The sequence below is a fragment of the Herpailurus yagouaroundi genome, unplaced genomic scaffold (assembly GCF_014898765.1).
Source record: "Herpailurus yagouaroundi ecotype Mexico unplaced genomic scaffold, PumYag 190, whole genome shotgun sequence".
Taxonomy (NCBI): Eukaryota; Metazoa; Chordata; class Mammalia; order Carnivora; family Felidae; genus Herpailurus; species Herpailurus yagouaroundi.
Window position 1 is genome coordinate 4,311,718 of NW_024412421.1, and position 17,290 is coordinate 4,329,007.

General features: G+C 40.9%; 1 protein-coding gene across 1 annotated transcript in view; it reads left to right on the forward strand.

The window, feature by feature from the left end:
• TENT4B (terminal nucleotidyltransferase 4B) overlaps positions 1–17,290 on the forward strand; it is a 36,157-nt gene that overhangs the window by 8,841 nt on the left and 10,026 nt on the right. Inside the window, exons 2-8 of the mRNA XM_040497984.1 lie at positions 6,523–6,646; positions 8,417–8,463; positions 9,943–10,063; positions 11,967–12,074; positions 14,413–14,541; positions 15,294–15,507; positions 17,152–17,278. Coding sequence (XP_040353918.1) covers positions 6,523–6,646; positions 8,417–8,463; positions 9,943–10,063; positions 11,967–12,074; positions 14,413–14,541; positions 15,294–15,507; positions 17,152–17,278 — 870 coding nt within the window. The remainder of the gene's footprint in view (positions 1–6,522; positions 6,647–8,416; positions 8,464–9,942; positions 10,064–11,966; positions 12,075–14,412; positions 14,542–15,293; positions 15,508–17,151; positions 17,279–17,290) is intronic.

Here is a 17,290-nt window from a genome sequence, read left to right on the forward strand (position 1 = left end):
AGAGAGAGAGAGAGAGAGAGAGAGAGAGAGAGAGAGAGAGAGAGAGACAGAAGATCCAAAGTGGGCTCTGCGCTGACAGCAGAGAGTGCAGCATGGGGCTTGAACTCAAGAACCATGAGATCATGACCTGAGCTAAAGTCAGCCGCTTAACCAACTGAGCCACCCAGGCACCCCAGGAAGTGACTTTTTTTTTTTTTTTTTAAATCAGCTTTATTAAAGTATAGTGGGTATACAAAACACCATGCTTGGTTAATGCAAATATTCAACCCGATGAGTTTGGACATATGCATACACCCATGAGACCATCCCCACAATCAAGGTAATAGACATATCCAGCACCTCAAAAGTTTCCTTGTGTCCCCCTCCCCCTTTTTCCAGTAAGAACATGATATGACATCTGCCCTCTTCAGACATGTTTAAGTGCATAATACAGTATTGTTACCTACGGGTCTGTTGTACAGCAGGACTCCAGAGCTTATCCATCTTGCCTAACTGAAACTTTATACCCATTGAACATCTCCCCAGCCCCTGGCAGCTACCATTCTATTCTCCGTTTCTGTGAGTTTGACTATTTTGGGTAACACATTATAAATGGACTGGCTTATTTCATTTAGCATAATGTCCTTGAGGTTCATCCATGTTGCAACTTTGAAGATTTCCTTTTTAAAGACTAAGTAATGTCATAGGTATAGACCACATTTTCTTTATCTGTTGGTCCGTGGACATTTGGGTTGTTTCCATATCTTGGCTATTGTGAGTAATGCTGCAGCGAGCATGGGAGTGCAGGTGTCTCTTCAGAATCCTGATTTTAATGAAAGAAGGGGAATTTAAAAAATTATTCATAGAAATGTTATTTATCATCAATGAATACAACAACTGTTGGAGAGGTCGTGGTCATTTATACCTTCACACATAGCATGCAGGTGCCTTTTCCATATGTGTTTGTCAAAATTAGTTATTATTAACCTGAGCATTTTTGCAGGGGGGTGGGTATCTTGTTATGGACGGTAATTAAATAGAACTTTGCCAGTGCCTTCATGTGAGTCTGAAGTTAATAATTAATGAGGACTTCAATTCTGAAAACTGAAAAGCTGGACCTTGATGTGTGGAGGTGGCCCAGGCGTGTTGCAGGCCAGCAGGTGTCCCTCAGTTAACGGGTGTTAGCCCATGAACGGATGTGGGGTGAGCCGCAGTGGGGGCCAACGGGGGCTCCTCTGCCTGCCTTGGCCTGGGATGAATCTGGGAGGCTGCCTCTGGCTTTAAGGGTGCTGAACTCCTCAGCTGCTCACATCCATCCCTGGGCAGTCCAGGTGAAAACAAGTTCTTCCCTTTTCTATAGCAAGAAATTGAGCTTTCTGAGGGCCATTTTTTTTTTTTAACCTTTTTCCCCCTGCCATATGATAAGCATTATGGAATTTGTATAATTTGGAAAGGCTAGCATTTCTCCTCTGGTAGAGCTTATCTCAGAGCAAAAGTGATTTTTTTCACTTCTCTATTTTGACTTAAATTGTGCGTTGTAGTGTTTAAAATACAGAAACTTTTTTTGTTTATATCTCTTTCTTTGTCACATTAAACTTTTGTGTTACCATTAATTTTGAGGTCAATGTAAATTTTACCCCAGCAAATTAATTTTGATTCTCATTCTTTTTTGGAGCATGGCATCCTTTCCAGTTACATAGTGACACTTTATATTGCTTTTATATTACATACTTATCCTTTGTAAAGAGGAGGTGTGGTGTGCTTTCTTGCTCACTTTTCCAACTCACATCATCCTCCACTGATGTCCTAATAGAGGGCACTGTGCTTTGGTCATACATGAGTTTTGATCAAGAGTTATATTTTCTAATTAAAATGAGAAACTGTAAAACTGGATATGAGGCCTTCAGCTGTATTTACTAATTAATCATACTGAGTTTTGATCCAGATGTGGGAGGAACTGAAAATTCCCCTGTGTAAGTGGAGGATTTCAGAGGCATAAAGTTCTGTTAATTTGTGAAAGCAAGCTTACAAAGTTTCTCTAGTCTCCAGTCTTTATTAGGTCATTGTGCTGACCTTAATAAAGTGTGCCAGGTATGTAGTGGGCACTCCAAAAATGGGATTCTGTTCCTTCCGGATTCTGTAGGCACCTAGATATACATGGTGCCATGCCAGTAAAAGTCCATAGAGATAGAGTCCCCTCAAGATTATATAAAAGCTATACTGGAAGTTGATTTCCTAAATGTACTAAGATTTCACACTCAGGTCTTTAAGTATTTTCCATGCAGCTAGTTACATATAGGCAAGAGAGGAAGTCATGTTTGTATTCAGTGTGGGAAGGAGATGGCCTTGGCTGACGTGAGATGGGTTCTTGTGTTCTTATTGTTCAAGTTTGTTTTAGCTTTAATGGCCCTCCTTTTTTCCATGTTCCTCTTTCCCTCATCCAATATTGCACATGCAAATCAGTAAAAGAAATCGGATAACCTGTGGAACCAGTTTTTCCTAAATAGGGAGATGGTTCCATGGAATATTAATGTTCAGAGTAGTCTTATTTTAAAGATTTTTAATTTTATTTATTTATTTTATTTTTTTTTTATTTAAAAAAAAATTTTTTTTTTTTTAACGTTTTATTTATTTTTGAGACAGGGAGAGACAGAGCATGAACAGGGGAGGGTCAGAGAGAGGGAGATACAGAATCCGAAACAGGCTCCAGGCTCTGAGCTGTCAGCACCGAGCCCAACGCGGGGCTCGAAGTCATGGACCGCGAGATCATGACCTGAGCCGAGGTTGGCCGCTTAACCGACTGAGCCACCCAGGCACCCCTTTTATTTATTTTTAGTGCTTATTTTTGAGAGCAAGAGAGAGTGCAAGTTGGGGAGGGGCAGAGTGAGATACAGAATCCAAAGCAGGCTCCGGGCTCTGAGCTGTCGGCACAGAGCCCAGAGTGGGGCTCAAACTCACAGACCGTGAGATCATGACCTGAGCTGAAGTTGGATGCTTAACTGACTGAGCCACCCAGATGCCCCCAAAGATTTTCTTTTTTAAGTAGGTTTCACACTTAGCACAGAGCCCAATGCAGGGTTTGGACTCACCACCCTGAGATCAAGACCTGAGCTGAGATCAAGAGTCGGATGCTTAACCGACTTGAGCCACCCAGGTACCCCTAGGGTGGTCTTATTTAAAATTTTTTTTTTTCTTTTTCAACGTTTTTATTTATTTTTGGGACAGAGAGAGACAGAGCATGAACGGGGGAGGGGCAGAGAGAGAGGGAGACACAGAATCGGAAGCAGGCTCCAGGCTCTGAGCCATCAGCCCAGAGCCCGACGCGGGGCTCGAACTCACGGACCGCGAGATCGTGACCTGGCTGAAGTCGGACGCTTAACCGACTGAGCCACCCAGGCGCCCCATGGTGGTCTTATTTTAAACGCTTGTACAACTTGGGGCGTCTGGGTGGCTCAGGCATTTGAGCATCCGACTTCGGCTCAGGTCATGATATCACGGTTCGTGGGTTCGAGTCCCATGTCGGGCTCTGTGCTGACAGCTCAGGGCCTGGAGCCTGCTTCAGATTCTATGTCTCCCTCTTTCTCTGTTGCTCCCCTGCTCGCACTCTGTCTCTCTCTCAAAAATAAATAAAGATTAAAAAAAATTTTTTAAGCTTACATAATATGCTAATTAGAAACTTAAAATCTAGTGATCAATGGGAATTTTAGAATCTTCTCTACTTTTTACAAGTTCAGAAGTGTCTTGGGGGAGTTGGCTGTCTCAGTCAGTGGAGCATGCAACTCTTGATCTCGGGGTTGTGGGTTTGAGCCCTACGTTGGGTGTAGAGATTGCTTATAAATCTTAAAAGAATGTCTTATTAGACCTTTGTTTGCCTCATGACCATTTAGCTTCTTTATTTACACTCACAGTGACAGGGACCTCACTACCCTGCAAGGCAACTCACTCCATTCCCTGCAGCTATTGTCACTGGCAAGCTCTCCTTCTGGTCATCTGAAGCCTGCCTGTGGTAGAACAGTGTAGCACTTATATATTACCCATCACAAAACTACTTTGAATGCATATTTCTTTTCGTTAGATGGAAATTACCAAGGGCAAGGATCATGTTTGACTAGCCTTCTTTCCTTCTAGTATGTTGAACACAGGCACTCAGTAATGTTTAGAGAATAAATCCTTATTCAGTTTCTTGTGATTTGAAGATTAACTGGAAGTTGGGCTACGTATTTTTCGTCTATATTTAGAAACGGGAAGTGGGCCTCTGTGGAGTAGATACAGTCACATTTAGGAGGTCTTTTCCTCATTGGTTAAAATGGAAGTATCCCCTAGTGCTTTTGAACCACAAATACGCTTTGATCATTTATAGCAAACGATCCAGTTAGATAAGAAGAAATCTGTTTGTTTTCCTTTTTCTCTGTGGTCCTCATCCTTCCAAAGACCCATGCAGAAGAGCAGTGCAAGCTCTGAACTTTCTACACTGATTATTTTAGCTGTTGTCTTCAAGAAGCTGAAAGGGAGGGAAAAAAAAAAAAAGCTGAAAGGGATTTAGAGAAAAAGGGATAATCCTTATAGAAAATCAGAAGGTGAAGATCCTAAGGTACCCAAAAGCGTACCTGGGAAGAGTCAACCCCACTGGGAGTCTCTGGATTCATATGCAGGACTCTCTGGAGTTTTAAAACCCAGTTTTTCTGCAGTATTGCATAGTATGCATGCAGAACACTGCTACAAATCATTCCTTACTGAATGGCCCAGGTTTTGACATTAAGGCCTGAAAAGGATCCTGGTTCCCAGCCCCTAGTTTGTGCCTGTGGACACCGAGGCTGGGAAGCGCCAGTCACTTTTTGAAGGAACACAACTGCCCTCAGGCAAAGCCTGAGTCTAGAACTCAAGGTTTTTTGACTGTTAGCCTAAAAATAAAACATTAGAAGAGGCAGAAACTGTTGATTGCTTACTTGGCCATGTTTAAAATGTTATAGCCAAGTGGGGGTTGGGAATTAGACATCTTTTTTTTTTTTTTTTCCCTTCCTCAAAACCATTTTTAGTTTCCTGGTGTTTCCAGCTTGCTGTGAATCCTGTAGCTGCTCTAGACCGGGATCCTTCAAGACTGTGTTACTACAAGGCCACCCTACGTGGCCACCCCCCTCCCCAGGGTGCCCCTCTTGCTTCCAGGCACTTGGCAGCCATTGCTGTTAAGTGCTTTTCTCCTGGCCTGCTGGCCCACCACAGTTGTACTAGAGGAGACCTTCCCTGTGAGGCCTGCCCCTGGAGCCGGCCTCCCGGGTCGCCCCCATTCAACACGAGTTTAGCAGATCTCCCTCCATTTCATCCTCGCTTTCCCTCCCAGAGGTCACTGCTCAGAGCTGTACCTGCTGCCTTCATTTTCTTCTGTCCTCTGGTATTAATTGACTGCATTCAACTCCGTAGCCAGCCTCACTGGTTTCTCCTTTCATCTTGTTCGTTGATTCCCCAGCCTGTCAGGCTTCAGCACTCACAGGCACCCTTCCTCCCTCCCTTTTTCCTACTGTTGGTTGAGCTCTGCAGCCCAGCCATTGCGTGTGTGTGTGCGTGTGTGTGTGTGTGTGTGTGTGTGTGTGTGTGTGTGATGTCATGTCTCTGGAGCCCACTCCTTTCCAGCACCTCCCTTAGGCCTTCATCCAGCCCTTCTGCAGTTGCAGTAATTTATGGACTACTCTCTGCATCCAGTCTTGTCTCTTTGCCAGTCCATTGTTTGCACGGGTGCCAGATGAATCTTCTTAAAACGCTGCATTTTCAAAGTCAGTCGTTCCCTGGTTCTTCTCAGAAACATTGAAGTAGCTCCTTGTTCCCCTAGGAAAGTCCGAGCCTACTGTGGTCAGGTGCCTGCATTCCTTGGTGGCTTCTCTCCCTCCTCTGTTGTCCTCAGCCTGTCCAGTTTGCTCAGTGCCTCCTGGATGAGCCTTGTTCCTTTTGGTCTCAGGGAGTCTTTAGCACCTCCATGGAGCCTTGTCTGCCAGCCATTCTTTTCAGGTCTTTGCTGATGCTCACTGACTCTCCTGTTCATCTGACTCTTGATTCACTAAGCAAACATTACAAAAGATAGGCTGTTTTGTTCCTGTGAGGAATGGATTATAGAGGGGTAAGATGGCCGGTCCCCATGGCCAGGAAGCTTGCCTGTGTCATCTGGATTCTGTGTGTGTCTGCTGGATTGGAAGTATAAAGGCAGAGGCCAGGCCTTACGTATTACATTTAAAATTTTTTTTTAAATCACCAGCATGCATACACCCGGCAAGGTTCTGCACAGGCAGATAATAAATGCTATGAGAGCGGCTGGTAAGACTTATTGGAACTTCTTATTTTATGTAACTATTTTGGCAGTTTCTATTAACTTCTGTATATTCCCACTTTAGGCTAGCTAGCATCAGTTATAGCATTAACATTTAGGTAGAAATCTATGAGCATAAAGTCATCAGCGGAGTCATAAGACTTAATTAGATAGTTATTTAAGATAGTGATTTCTCATTAGACTGGCCCTGCCCACATTAGCTTTTCTGCTTTTTTTTCCCCCTTCAGTCTGCATGAAGAAATCAGTGATTTTTACGAATACATGTCTCCGAGACCGGAGGAAGAAAAGATGCGGATGGAGGTGGTGAACAGGATCGAGAGTGTGATTAAGGAGCTCTGGCCCAGCGCTGACGTGAGTATCTGTCTGGTTGCTGCGTGCTGAGGGCAACATCCCTGTCCGCAGCGGGGGAGGGCACGTGTTGGTGTCTCAGAGTCCCCACGTGCAGGCGTCTGTACACTTAGGGGCGATAGTCTTCTCTAGCCTTTAGAATTTGGGGCCTCCTGGCACCTGTTGGGATGAGCACTGGGTGTTGCATGGAAACCAATTTGACAATAAATTTCATATAAAAAAAAAAAAAAGAATTTTGGGCCTCCTAATTATTTGCAGTGAATCGGATGACTTAGTTAAAACTATTTCTTTGCAGTGCTGAAGAGCAAGACTAGAGGTAAACTATATTTAGGAAGCATTAGTACAAAGAGAAGACAGACAAGGCAGGCCTTTTTTTGTAGTAGCTGTGTTTTTGGATCTGGTAGATCAAAATCCCATTACTGTTTTGTTCCAGCCTACCGTTGTAAGTGTTCATAGCTGAATGAAAATGTCAAGTAGGAATCTCTTAGGTCATAAGAAGCTCATTTTCTTAGGCTAATGCAGGCATCAGTCTGTTTTCCTATCTTGACACTCCTTCTTTCTTCTTTCTGGCCCCTCCTTGTCTCCCCGTGCAGACCCACCTAGTGAATAGGACTTTTGCCCAGGATTTCCTCTTTGCTTATTTGTGGTTCTTGTTGAAACTACATACTTTTTAGAGGTTTTTTTGAGGGTCTGTTCTACAATTTTATTTTATTCATTCAAAGAAATTAGAATCTGTTACTCTGTGTTAAATGGCTTTTCTTTAGACTTTGTCTTGGGATGATAAAGGGGAAGCCAAGGAAGTTTCTTTTGTCCAGGTGGCAAAACAGAAAAGCTTTAAATGAGACACTGTAGGTAAAGGGAAGAGGAGAGGACACTAATATTTTATTGAGCAGCTTCTGTGTGTTCACATTGATTCTCCTGTGTGATCCAAATCAGTAGCTCTCAGCTGGGGGGTGAGTTTGCCACCCAGGGGTCACTTGGCGATGTTGGAGACATTTTTGATTATCATTGACTGGTGAGGTGCTCCTGGCATATAGTGAGTAGAGGCCAAGGCTGATACTAAACATCCTACAATGCACAGAACAGCCCCTCATGAAGTTATCTACCCTGAATGTCAGTAGTGCTGAGGTTGAGAAACCCTGATTTAAATGAATCTTCCTCCTTTAGAGGTGGGGGGTTTTAACCATATTTTTGTTTACAGGTGAGAAACATGTAGCTGTGATTAGGTTCCTGGGTGCATCTCCCCTCAGAGGCTGAGCTTTTTCACCATTCATCCTTTATTGCAATTACTCGCCTACACTGAATCTTCCACTCTTCTCCACGGTTGGGATAGGATGTGTCTAGTTTTATGCCACAGCTTCTTGTTGGGATGACACTGCCTGGTGCTCTGCATGGAGCTGGCCTGCAGCTGAAGTAGTCTGACCCTAACTCAGTAACCCATGACAAGAGTCCTGCTTAGGGAATCAAAATTAAGGATTTGTTGAACATGTCTCTAGATTATAAGGGAGCATGAGTAACTTGGGTATTACTTTTGAGAGTTTTCTGTTTCAGTCTGTACATTTGTTCTTTTAACCTTATAAATTTAAACTATATTCCTAATGTCTGCCTATGAGATACAGTATTCCTGCTTCATGAAAGCATGGTGTTCTTAAAAAGTGCCCTTGTAGTACCAAAAACTACCAATAGAGGGGAGCAAAAAACCAACCTTTCTCTAAAGCATGGTGGCTTTTCATCTGATAAATACCTTAATATAATAATTTTTTTCTATTTCAGGTCCAGATATTTGGAAGTTTTAAAACTGGCCTGTATTTACCTACTAGGTTAGTACATTTATGGAGCTTTCAGGATATTGTGCCCTTTTCTAGAATGTGTTCATTTTGGCTGTTGAATGTAGGCGAGTAGGAACAAAACAGATTTACAGAATGAAAATTCACTTTATCTGTATTTTATTTGAGTTACCTTGGGGGTAGAACATCACTTCAGATGATCTTCTCAAACTGATATCTGTATCCTGTCAGATGTAAAGGGAACATGTAGCAAATGGAATCAGTTAACAATGAACTACCCTGCCTGTTCACTTCTGTAACGTAACCCGCTAACACAGAGGTTGATGTAATATTCTGGCAAAACACCCGATTATACTGTAAAGCCTCATTTACTCTGGAATGGCAGGTCTGTCATTTCTTATTACGAACTCTTACTATTAGATTTGTTCCCACATCCTGACCCGGAGCTTCTCTGAGGAAGGTCCCTTATTAATTTTAGTCTTCTTCAATCACGGCAGTCATGGCCCTGAAATCTGGGGCAGGGCAGGACCTTTTGGGGATGATAAGGCTTCCCCAAGGTGTAAATACCTGTCTTCTACAAACTGAAATTTCATCATGTATTTGTTTTTGCTTTTATTGTGGTAAGAACGCTTAATGTAAGATTTAACCTCCTAACAAAATTTTGAGTGTGCAGTACAGTATGATTTTAACTATAGGCATCCATCATGATTTTTTATTTGAGCTTGATTTGATCTACTTTACCCAAATTAAAAACAAAAAATGTGTTGATATGGATGGATCCTCTCAATTTCTATTCTGCCCATTGCTATCGTAGGCCTACAGAGGCCATAAAGTATTCAACTTTGAGTTCATGAATATTTTTCCTTATTTAGATTCTGACTTTCAGCAAAACCCTGTGTCACTCTAAAAAATTTAATTGAATTTTATGAATAGGCAGTATATTCACATAGTTCATATTGAAAAGGGCACAAAAAATTACAATGAAAAGTGTGGATCCCACCTCTGTCCCCTGCTCCTTGGTACCAGTTTCTTGCACATCCTTCCAGGAACATTTTATACCTAGAAAAGGAAATGTGTGTATGTTTTCTTCCTTTTTTACACAGATGGTAGGATCCTAGATAAACCATTTGCAACTTTCTTTTTACACTTAATAATCTAAATCAGAGTTAATTAGTTAATCTCATCCATGTTAAGAACGTCTTAAGTTTTTTCGTCCCAGAAACCTTTATGAACAGGAAACGTTCACTGGTATTTTTTGAGGTTTTAACTTCTTTCAGAATCACCATTTCCTGAGGCCTGACTTCTGTGAAAAAACTAGGAGGAGGAGGTTGTTAAAGTCCCCACCCTCCACTTCTGCTCTAAAAAACTACGAACAACACATTTAGTCTTCATTGGGCAGTGTGAGAAATAGGTTTTAATTGCACTTTGAAGTCTGTAAGTAAGCCCGAATGCAAGTGAAAACAGGTACAGTTTCTTCTTCAAACAACTTTCGTGTGTGTGTTCTGTGCCCAGTGACATTGATCTTGTGGTATTTGGGAAGTGGGAGAACCTTCCCCTCTGGACCCTGGAAGAAGCTCTCCGGAAACATAAAGTTGCAGATGAGGATTCGGTCAAAGTTCTAGACAAAGCAACTGTAAGTTCTTCTCGCATTTCATCTTAAAATCTCTAGTTACTTATGCATGAAGCTTACAAAATTAAAATTTAGTTTTGGAGAGCATAGTTGGATTCTCAGTGAATGATTCTTTGGTTTCATTAATGATCACACTACCTTATGTGAAACAGATGAACTCGTTGTGGTTATATATTTCTTTAAAATATAGTACTCCATTTTATCATACATAATACTGTAGAGTTTTTAAATATGAGTGTATTTCTATTTATTTTTTTTTTTTAAGTTTTTTTTTTTTTTAACGTTTATTTATTTTTGAGACAGAGACAGAGCATGAACGGGGGAGGGGCAGAGAGAGGGAGACACAGAATCTGAAACAGGCTCCAGGCTCTGATCTGTCAGCACAGAGCCCGACGCAGGGCTCGAACTCACGGACCGTGAGATCATGACCTGAGCCAAAGTCGGCCGCTTAACCGACTGAGCCACCCAGGCGCCCCTAAGTGTATTTATATTTAAAAAGTGTAAATAAAAATTTGGATATCTATTTAACAGTTTATAGTCACACAGAGGATGTTGCTGTCCTCTCTTACTTTGTGTCCTTAAAAAAATTCTTCATACAGCTGACCCTTGAACAACATGGGGGTTAGGGGACCCAACTCCCCACACTGGTAAAAATCCACATGTAACTTTGGACCCCCCAAAAACTTAACTGCTAAGAGCTTTCTGTTGACTGGATTACTGATAACATAAATAGTTGATTAGCACATATTTTGTATGTTATATATATCATATACTACTATATTCTTACAATAAAGTAAGCTAGAGGAAAGAAAATGTTAAGAAAATCATAAGGAAAATACGGTACAGTATTGTGTAAAATTGTGTAAAAGAGGAGCCACGCAGTTTAAACCTGTGTCGTTCAAGGGTCAGCTGTAATTGAAATTTTGTAGATCAAGCAACTCGATATTTTAACTCTTATCTAGAATGGCCATTAAAAAACTTTCATAGATGCTCATTATGGAAATAAATTTATCTATTTTAGAAGTTCGGAGTTGTGTATGTTAAGTTTTCTTAGAACAAAACAGCTTATAAAAAGCTATTAATTTGAAAACCCAGTTCTGTACATACAGTTTGCTGACCTGAGTTTTCTAATACAGAGTGCAAATAGAGCCTTTTTTTAAATAAAATTTTTAAAAAAAGTTTATTTATTTATTTTGGTGGAGGGGGAAGGGGCAGAGAGAGAAGGAGAGAAACAGAATCCCAAGCAGGCTCCAAGCTTAGCATGGAGCCCAACATGTGGCTTGATCCCACCACTGCAAGACATGGCCTGAGCCGAAATCAAGAGTTGAAAGCTTAACTGACTGAGCCACCCAGGTGCCCCAAGCTTTTTTTTTTTTTTTTTTTTTTAAGAGAATTTCTAATATCTTCTATAAACCATCCAGTGATTTTTTTATTTGAGAATAATTCTCAGGTTTTAACTTCTCTTGGTAGGTTGTTTTATGGGCTATTTGCAAAACTGACCAATAATACCAATAATTAACAGACTTAAGAGAGCAGGTTTCTTACTAGGAACAATTTGTCGATACACCTGACATTAATCATAAGGACCGAGTTGGAAACTGTTGTCCAAAGTACAAAATGTTGAGAAAGGTCCAAAGTACAAAAGGTTGAGAAAGGTTTTTTGTTACCTGATTTCAAAATTCTCAACCAATAGAAATGATAATATACATCGTATGAGGCTCCGTGCTAAATATGTGAAGTATCTAGAAGACCAAGCAGACTGTGTAGTACGTAGTAATCAGAACACTCAAGAGTTTTTCTGTCCGTATGAGGAGGTCAAGACCTCAAGTCTAGTAACCTTTCCCATCCCCTGGTGTGTTATTTAACTTGGTCCACATATTTTAATTTTGCCTTTCTTCTCTTTTAGGTACCTATTATTAAATTGACAGATTCTTTTACTGAAGTGAAAGTTGATATCAGCTTTAATGTACAGAATGGCGTGCGAGCAGCTGACCTCATCAAAGATTTTACCAAGGTCAGAGAAGGCATAGTGTTTATGCAGTGAAACTACTAGGAGTGGAGTTTTGCTTTGTGATTCTGTCGTGGTGTCCTGATATGCATTGCTAAACTATACTTATGTGTGTATTGCTGACAATTGCCTCTTTTCTGTGGGATGGTTTTACTTTCCTTGAGTCTGCTTGTAATAATCAGTAATTTATAACGTGACTTAAGGTTAAGGGTTGGGAAAGCGTTTTGAAGAACTTCTCTGCTCTAGATCCTTCCTTTTAGGGAGACAAGGGCTGAAATCGTGCCAAACAGTTGATTCTTGTCATCTGCTTTAATCTCTTAAGAGTTTAGGTGAAGCACCTCCGTAGGCCCCCAAATCACCTGTAAGGTAGTTCCTGCAGGTTTCCTGACTTTGTCTTGAAGTGATAGAATGTCTGTTTCCATTGGTTCTGTCAAGATGGGGTAGAATTTGTCAACATCTTCAAAGCATTCACGTGCTTAGACGTGTCAGCCTTTTTCTCACTAAGCTAAAAATGTTAACTGCTTTGGTTTATGTAGAATATCTTTTTTGTCCGTTCACAATACTTTTATCAGCTCTACAGATTCACCTTTTTCTCTTCATGTAAGAAACAAATTTAACTACTTTGTCATGTTGTAAACATTATATTCTCATGTAAATGTGCAGAGTATAGAAAAGCAGAAAAAGAAAAATACTGTCCATAATCCCACTCTTTTTGGAGGTGTTGGATGTATGTAAATTTTCTTTTTCCCAGAAAGGAAACCTTTTTACAATTGAGAATAATGTGCATGATAGAAAACTTACCACTATCAAAGGAAAACGAAAAGCAAGTCACTTTATACCTTATATGCTTAGATCGGTTTCATGGGATTTGCCATCATCAACCTTTTTTTTTTTTTTTAATTTTTTAAAAAACATTAAAAATGTTTATTTAAGAGAGAGAGCAAGAGGGAGTACGTGTGCTATCGGGGGAGGGGCAGAGAGAGAGGGAGACACAGAGTCTGAACCAGGCTCCAGGCTCCAAGCTGTCAGCATAGAGCCTGACATGGGGCTCGGACTCACAAACTGTGAGATCATGACCTGAGCCGAAGTCAGACACTTAACTGACTGAGCCACCCAGGCACCCCAGTCATCCTCTTTTTTGCTTGTTTATCCTCTTGAAATTTTTAACAAAAGGAATAGCATGCTATGTACACATTGTCTTATACTTAATGTATCAGCACAGACAGGTTTCCTTCATTCTTTTCCTTGACGACACAATAGTCTTTTGTCAGCACATGTCATGCTTTCTGTAGCATTCCTCTAGTGATGTTTCTAGGGTTTTTTGCTATTGTAGAAAGTGCTTGAACATCCTTCCATACCTGCCATCTTTCTTTACACTTGTAAAATGTTTGTAGGAAGATTCTGGAAGTGGAATTTCACAGTCAAAGGATACATGCAAATCAAAGTCTGTTGGAAATGTGCCTGATTGTTCTTTAAAGAGACTATTTACAACTTCAACCATAACGTTTAAAAATGATTATTTCTCCATAGATTTGTAGTTATTTCTCATGCTTGCCGACTTTGACATGATTTGCAAAAGTAGAGACTTTTTTCTTTTGGAAGCAGTACCAGTGTGTGTTCAGAGTGTCAAGAACAAACTACAAGTCACTAGTAGTTCTACCACTCCTCGGTGATGGCTGTTAAGACTTCTTTCTAGATGTTTGGGCCTGCTGTATTCCCCTCAGCGTCCTTAGCTAGGCCCTGGCTTGTGGAGAGCACTTAATGAGTATGTGCATGAGTGAAGGATGGACTCACACTCTTCATGTTTGCCAGCTCAGGTGTCCTCACCATCTCTGTAAAGCGTGGTCACCTGCCCACATGGAAGGCGGCAGGCAGGACCCTGAGTGCCCCTGCTCCTGGGCTGTGCACCGTCTTCTGAAGGACCCTGGTCTGTTTGGTGGAGGGCCACCTAAGAAAAGTGATTCTTTAAAACCCCACTGATGTAGTACTTTACAAGTTGAGAATTGTTGTGTACTGTTGGTGTTAACCTGTTTACAAGTGAATTATCATATGGTAATGGCCATAAATCAGTGTCATCAAATATATATTGCTAGTGTTTCTGTCCCATAGTGAGTGCTTGGATGCCATTATTTACATCTACATGTTTTAGATCCTTCGTTGTGAGGAGAAAATCCTTAATTATTTATAGCTTACTTTTTTATAGCTTGCTCTGAAAATAGAAAATAAAGTGTGTTGGATATCTCCACTAAAGTCTGTTAATATAAGGACCCAGTTTATGCTCCTGTTGATGCTTAGCACGATTACTGATGTAGGAGTTCACTGAAAATACAATTTTCTTTTTCAGAAATATCCTGTATTACCGTACTTGGTTTTAGTATTGAAACAATTCTTATTACAGAGGGACCTTAATGAAGTATTTACAGGTGGAATTGGTTCTTATAGTCTCTTTTTAATGGCAGTCAGTTTCCTTCAGGTAAGTTGTATGATTATATATCATGCCTCGTGTACACTAAAATAAAATTAATCCATCAGGAAATCATTTTGGAAAAAAATTTAAATCAAGCTCTAATTGGAATGCTTCCCTTAATTACTTATGATTTTTCACTTTAAAATGGGACTCTTTATAATTTTATAAATAAGTATTTTTAAATCTCAGGAAATAATTTTTGGTTTGTTTTTAACCCCATATGTTCTAGTGGTTTTAAGAATTTTCACTGAAATTTTAACATGCTTAGGTATGGCGTGCTTTTTGTAAGTGTAAGTGGTAGTATAAATGTCAAAAATAGTATCTTCTAAGCAACAAATCTTGGAAGTTTAGCTGGAATGGAGATCTGCTATCTGGGTGGAGTGATTTAGAAGTCTTAATGTTGTCTGTGAATGTGTTCATGAGCCGCAGTGCTGTCAACGGCCCGACTCCGCTAATGAGTCAGAATGATTCCCTGACGTTTTGGGCCAAGCCAGCCCTGTTAGCATCCTAGGGCAGCTGTGAAATTCAGCCTTGAATTTTGTAAATAAATTGTCCCCCACCAGTTCTGTACCAGTGGGGCTTTAGTGTTGTCTGAAGCAGTACAGCCTGCCGTTGCTCCAGTTCCCTGTTGGCTGCTAGCCTAACCAGAATTCTAATAGTATTGTTTTATAGGAGTGAGGATGTCTCTTATTTTACCCACCTTGATAATTGAGAGAAAATCCAATATAATTTCTTTTTTTTTTTTTTCCTGGTTTTAGTTACATCCCAGGGAAGATGCTTGCATCCCCAATACAAACTATGGTGTTCTTTTAATAGAATTTTTTGAATTATACGGACGACACTTCAATTATTTAAAGACTGGCATCCGGATAAAGGATGGTGGTTCGTATGTGGCCAAAGATGAAGTACAGAAAAATATGCTTGATGGCTACAGGCCATCGATGCTTTATATTGAAGATCCTTTACAACCAGGTATTGAAATTAGGTAAATTTGTGGGCATTCAAAGAAAGGGCATTGCCACTGTTGTACTTTAAACTCTTTTTAGAAGAGGGGCACCTGGCTGGCTTAGTAGGTGGAACGTATGACTTGATCTTGGGGTCAGGAGTTCGAGCCCCATGTTGGGTGTAGGGATTACTTAAATAAATAAATAAATCTTTTTAAAAAGCCCCACAACTCACTCACTTTCTCTCTCTCTCTCTCTCTCTCTCTCTCTCTCTCTCTTTCTTTATAGGTTGTTTTATTTTTTGAACATTTATTACATTTATTAATTTTTGAGAGACAGAGACAGAGTGCAAACGGGGGAGGGGCAGAGAGAGAGAGGGGGACAGAATCCAAAGCAGCCTCCAGGCTCCAAGGCTGTCAGCACAGAGCCTGATGTGGGGCTTGAACTCATGAGCTGTGAGATCATGACCTGAGCTAAAGCCGGATGCTTAACCGACTGAGCCACCCAGGCGCCCCTCCACAACTCTCTTTAGAGAGTGAAAATAAAAAATTAACTTCTAATGGTACTCATTATTTTTCCTCAGAATATCTTGCAAGAAAACATGAAAACACAACACACACGCCAGAAAAACACGCTGCATATTCCCAGTGAGCTGGGAGTAGAGGCCGTTTGGCCCTGAGAGGCAAAGGAGTATAGATACTAGCTGTTGGTTTGGGTGGCTTGTGCGCGTCTCCAGTTTGCAGGCCTTTTTCTTCTTTGTCGTGACCTTGTTGGCCCTGATTTTAGCCCATTGGCAGTCAGGGCTTTGAGCGAGGTTCCTGAAGCCCTACGAGGCAATAAACATGGTAATACAGCTCAGAAATGATGAGCAGAAGGGTTCAGAGAGCCTGTTTTCCTTTTGAGCCCCTTCTTTCCTCTTTTAATTTTGCACAGTCTCCCTGTGCCTTTTCCAGCTTCATGGTGGATTCCTTCCTTGCTGTCATGGGGTTGTGTTTGTTTGCTTGTATCCTAGTTTTTCTGGGCAGTATTTTTTCTTGCCACCATTGTAGGATATTTAGATTCTGTATTACCAGACTTCAGTGGAGATGCTTTTAGTCGTTTGCTTCACTGTGTTAACTTTGAAAATGATTAAGGAAAGGGAGTTAAGAGAGTAGTCATCTAGGGGCCCTTCTCTGGCTTATTGTGCCGTATTATAAACCTTAATAGTTCTGCGTGTTCATTCATGGAGGAAATGTTTATCAGGAAGCTTCTCTACGTAAAGGGCACAAAGATTTTCAGCAAGATGCTCCTTGCTTCAGGAGCTTATAATTTAGTGCTGGAGATATTTATATAGCTAATAGAAACAAAAGACAGGGATATCTCATTTAGCTTGGTTTCACTCTTAGGAGAGAGCAGGCAGTTAACTCCTTTGTTTGCATGACTGTATGTGAGATAGTCCCTGTGGGGCCAGAATACATTGAGGCAATTTATATGCCATAATGTACTTACTGCAGGATACACACATTCAGAGCCTGGGGAGTTGTGGGGATGGCCACCCGCCCTGCCCAGATTCTTTATGCAACTGTATAAGGAAAGCAATTGCCTTTGCTCTTCTGGAAGAGGGCCTGTGCACATTTAGTTCTTATTAAGCACTGGTCACGCTTACTATCTTCTATATATGTTTCTTTTAAAGGTAATGATGTTGGAAGGAGTTCATATGGGGCCATGCAAGTGAAACAGGCCTTTGATTATGCCTATGTTGTTTTGAGTCATGCTGTATCACCAATAGCGAAATACTATCCCAACAATGAAACGGAGAGGTAAAGGCTTAA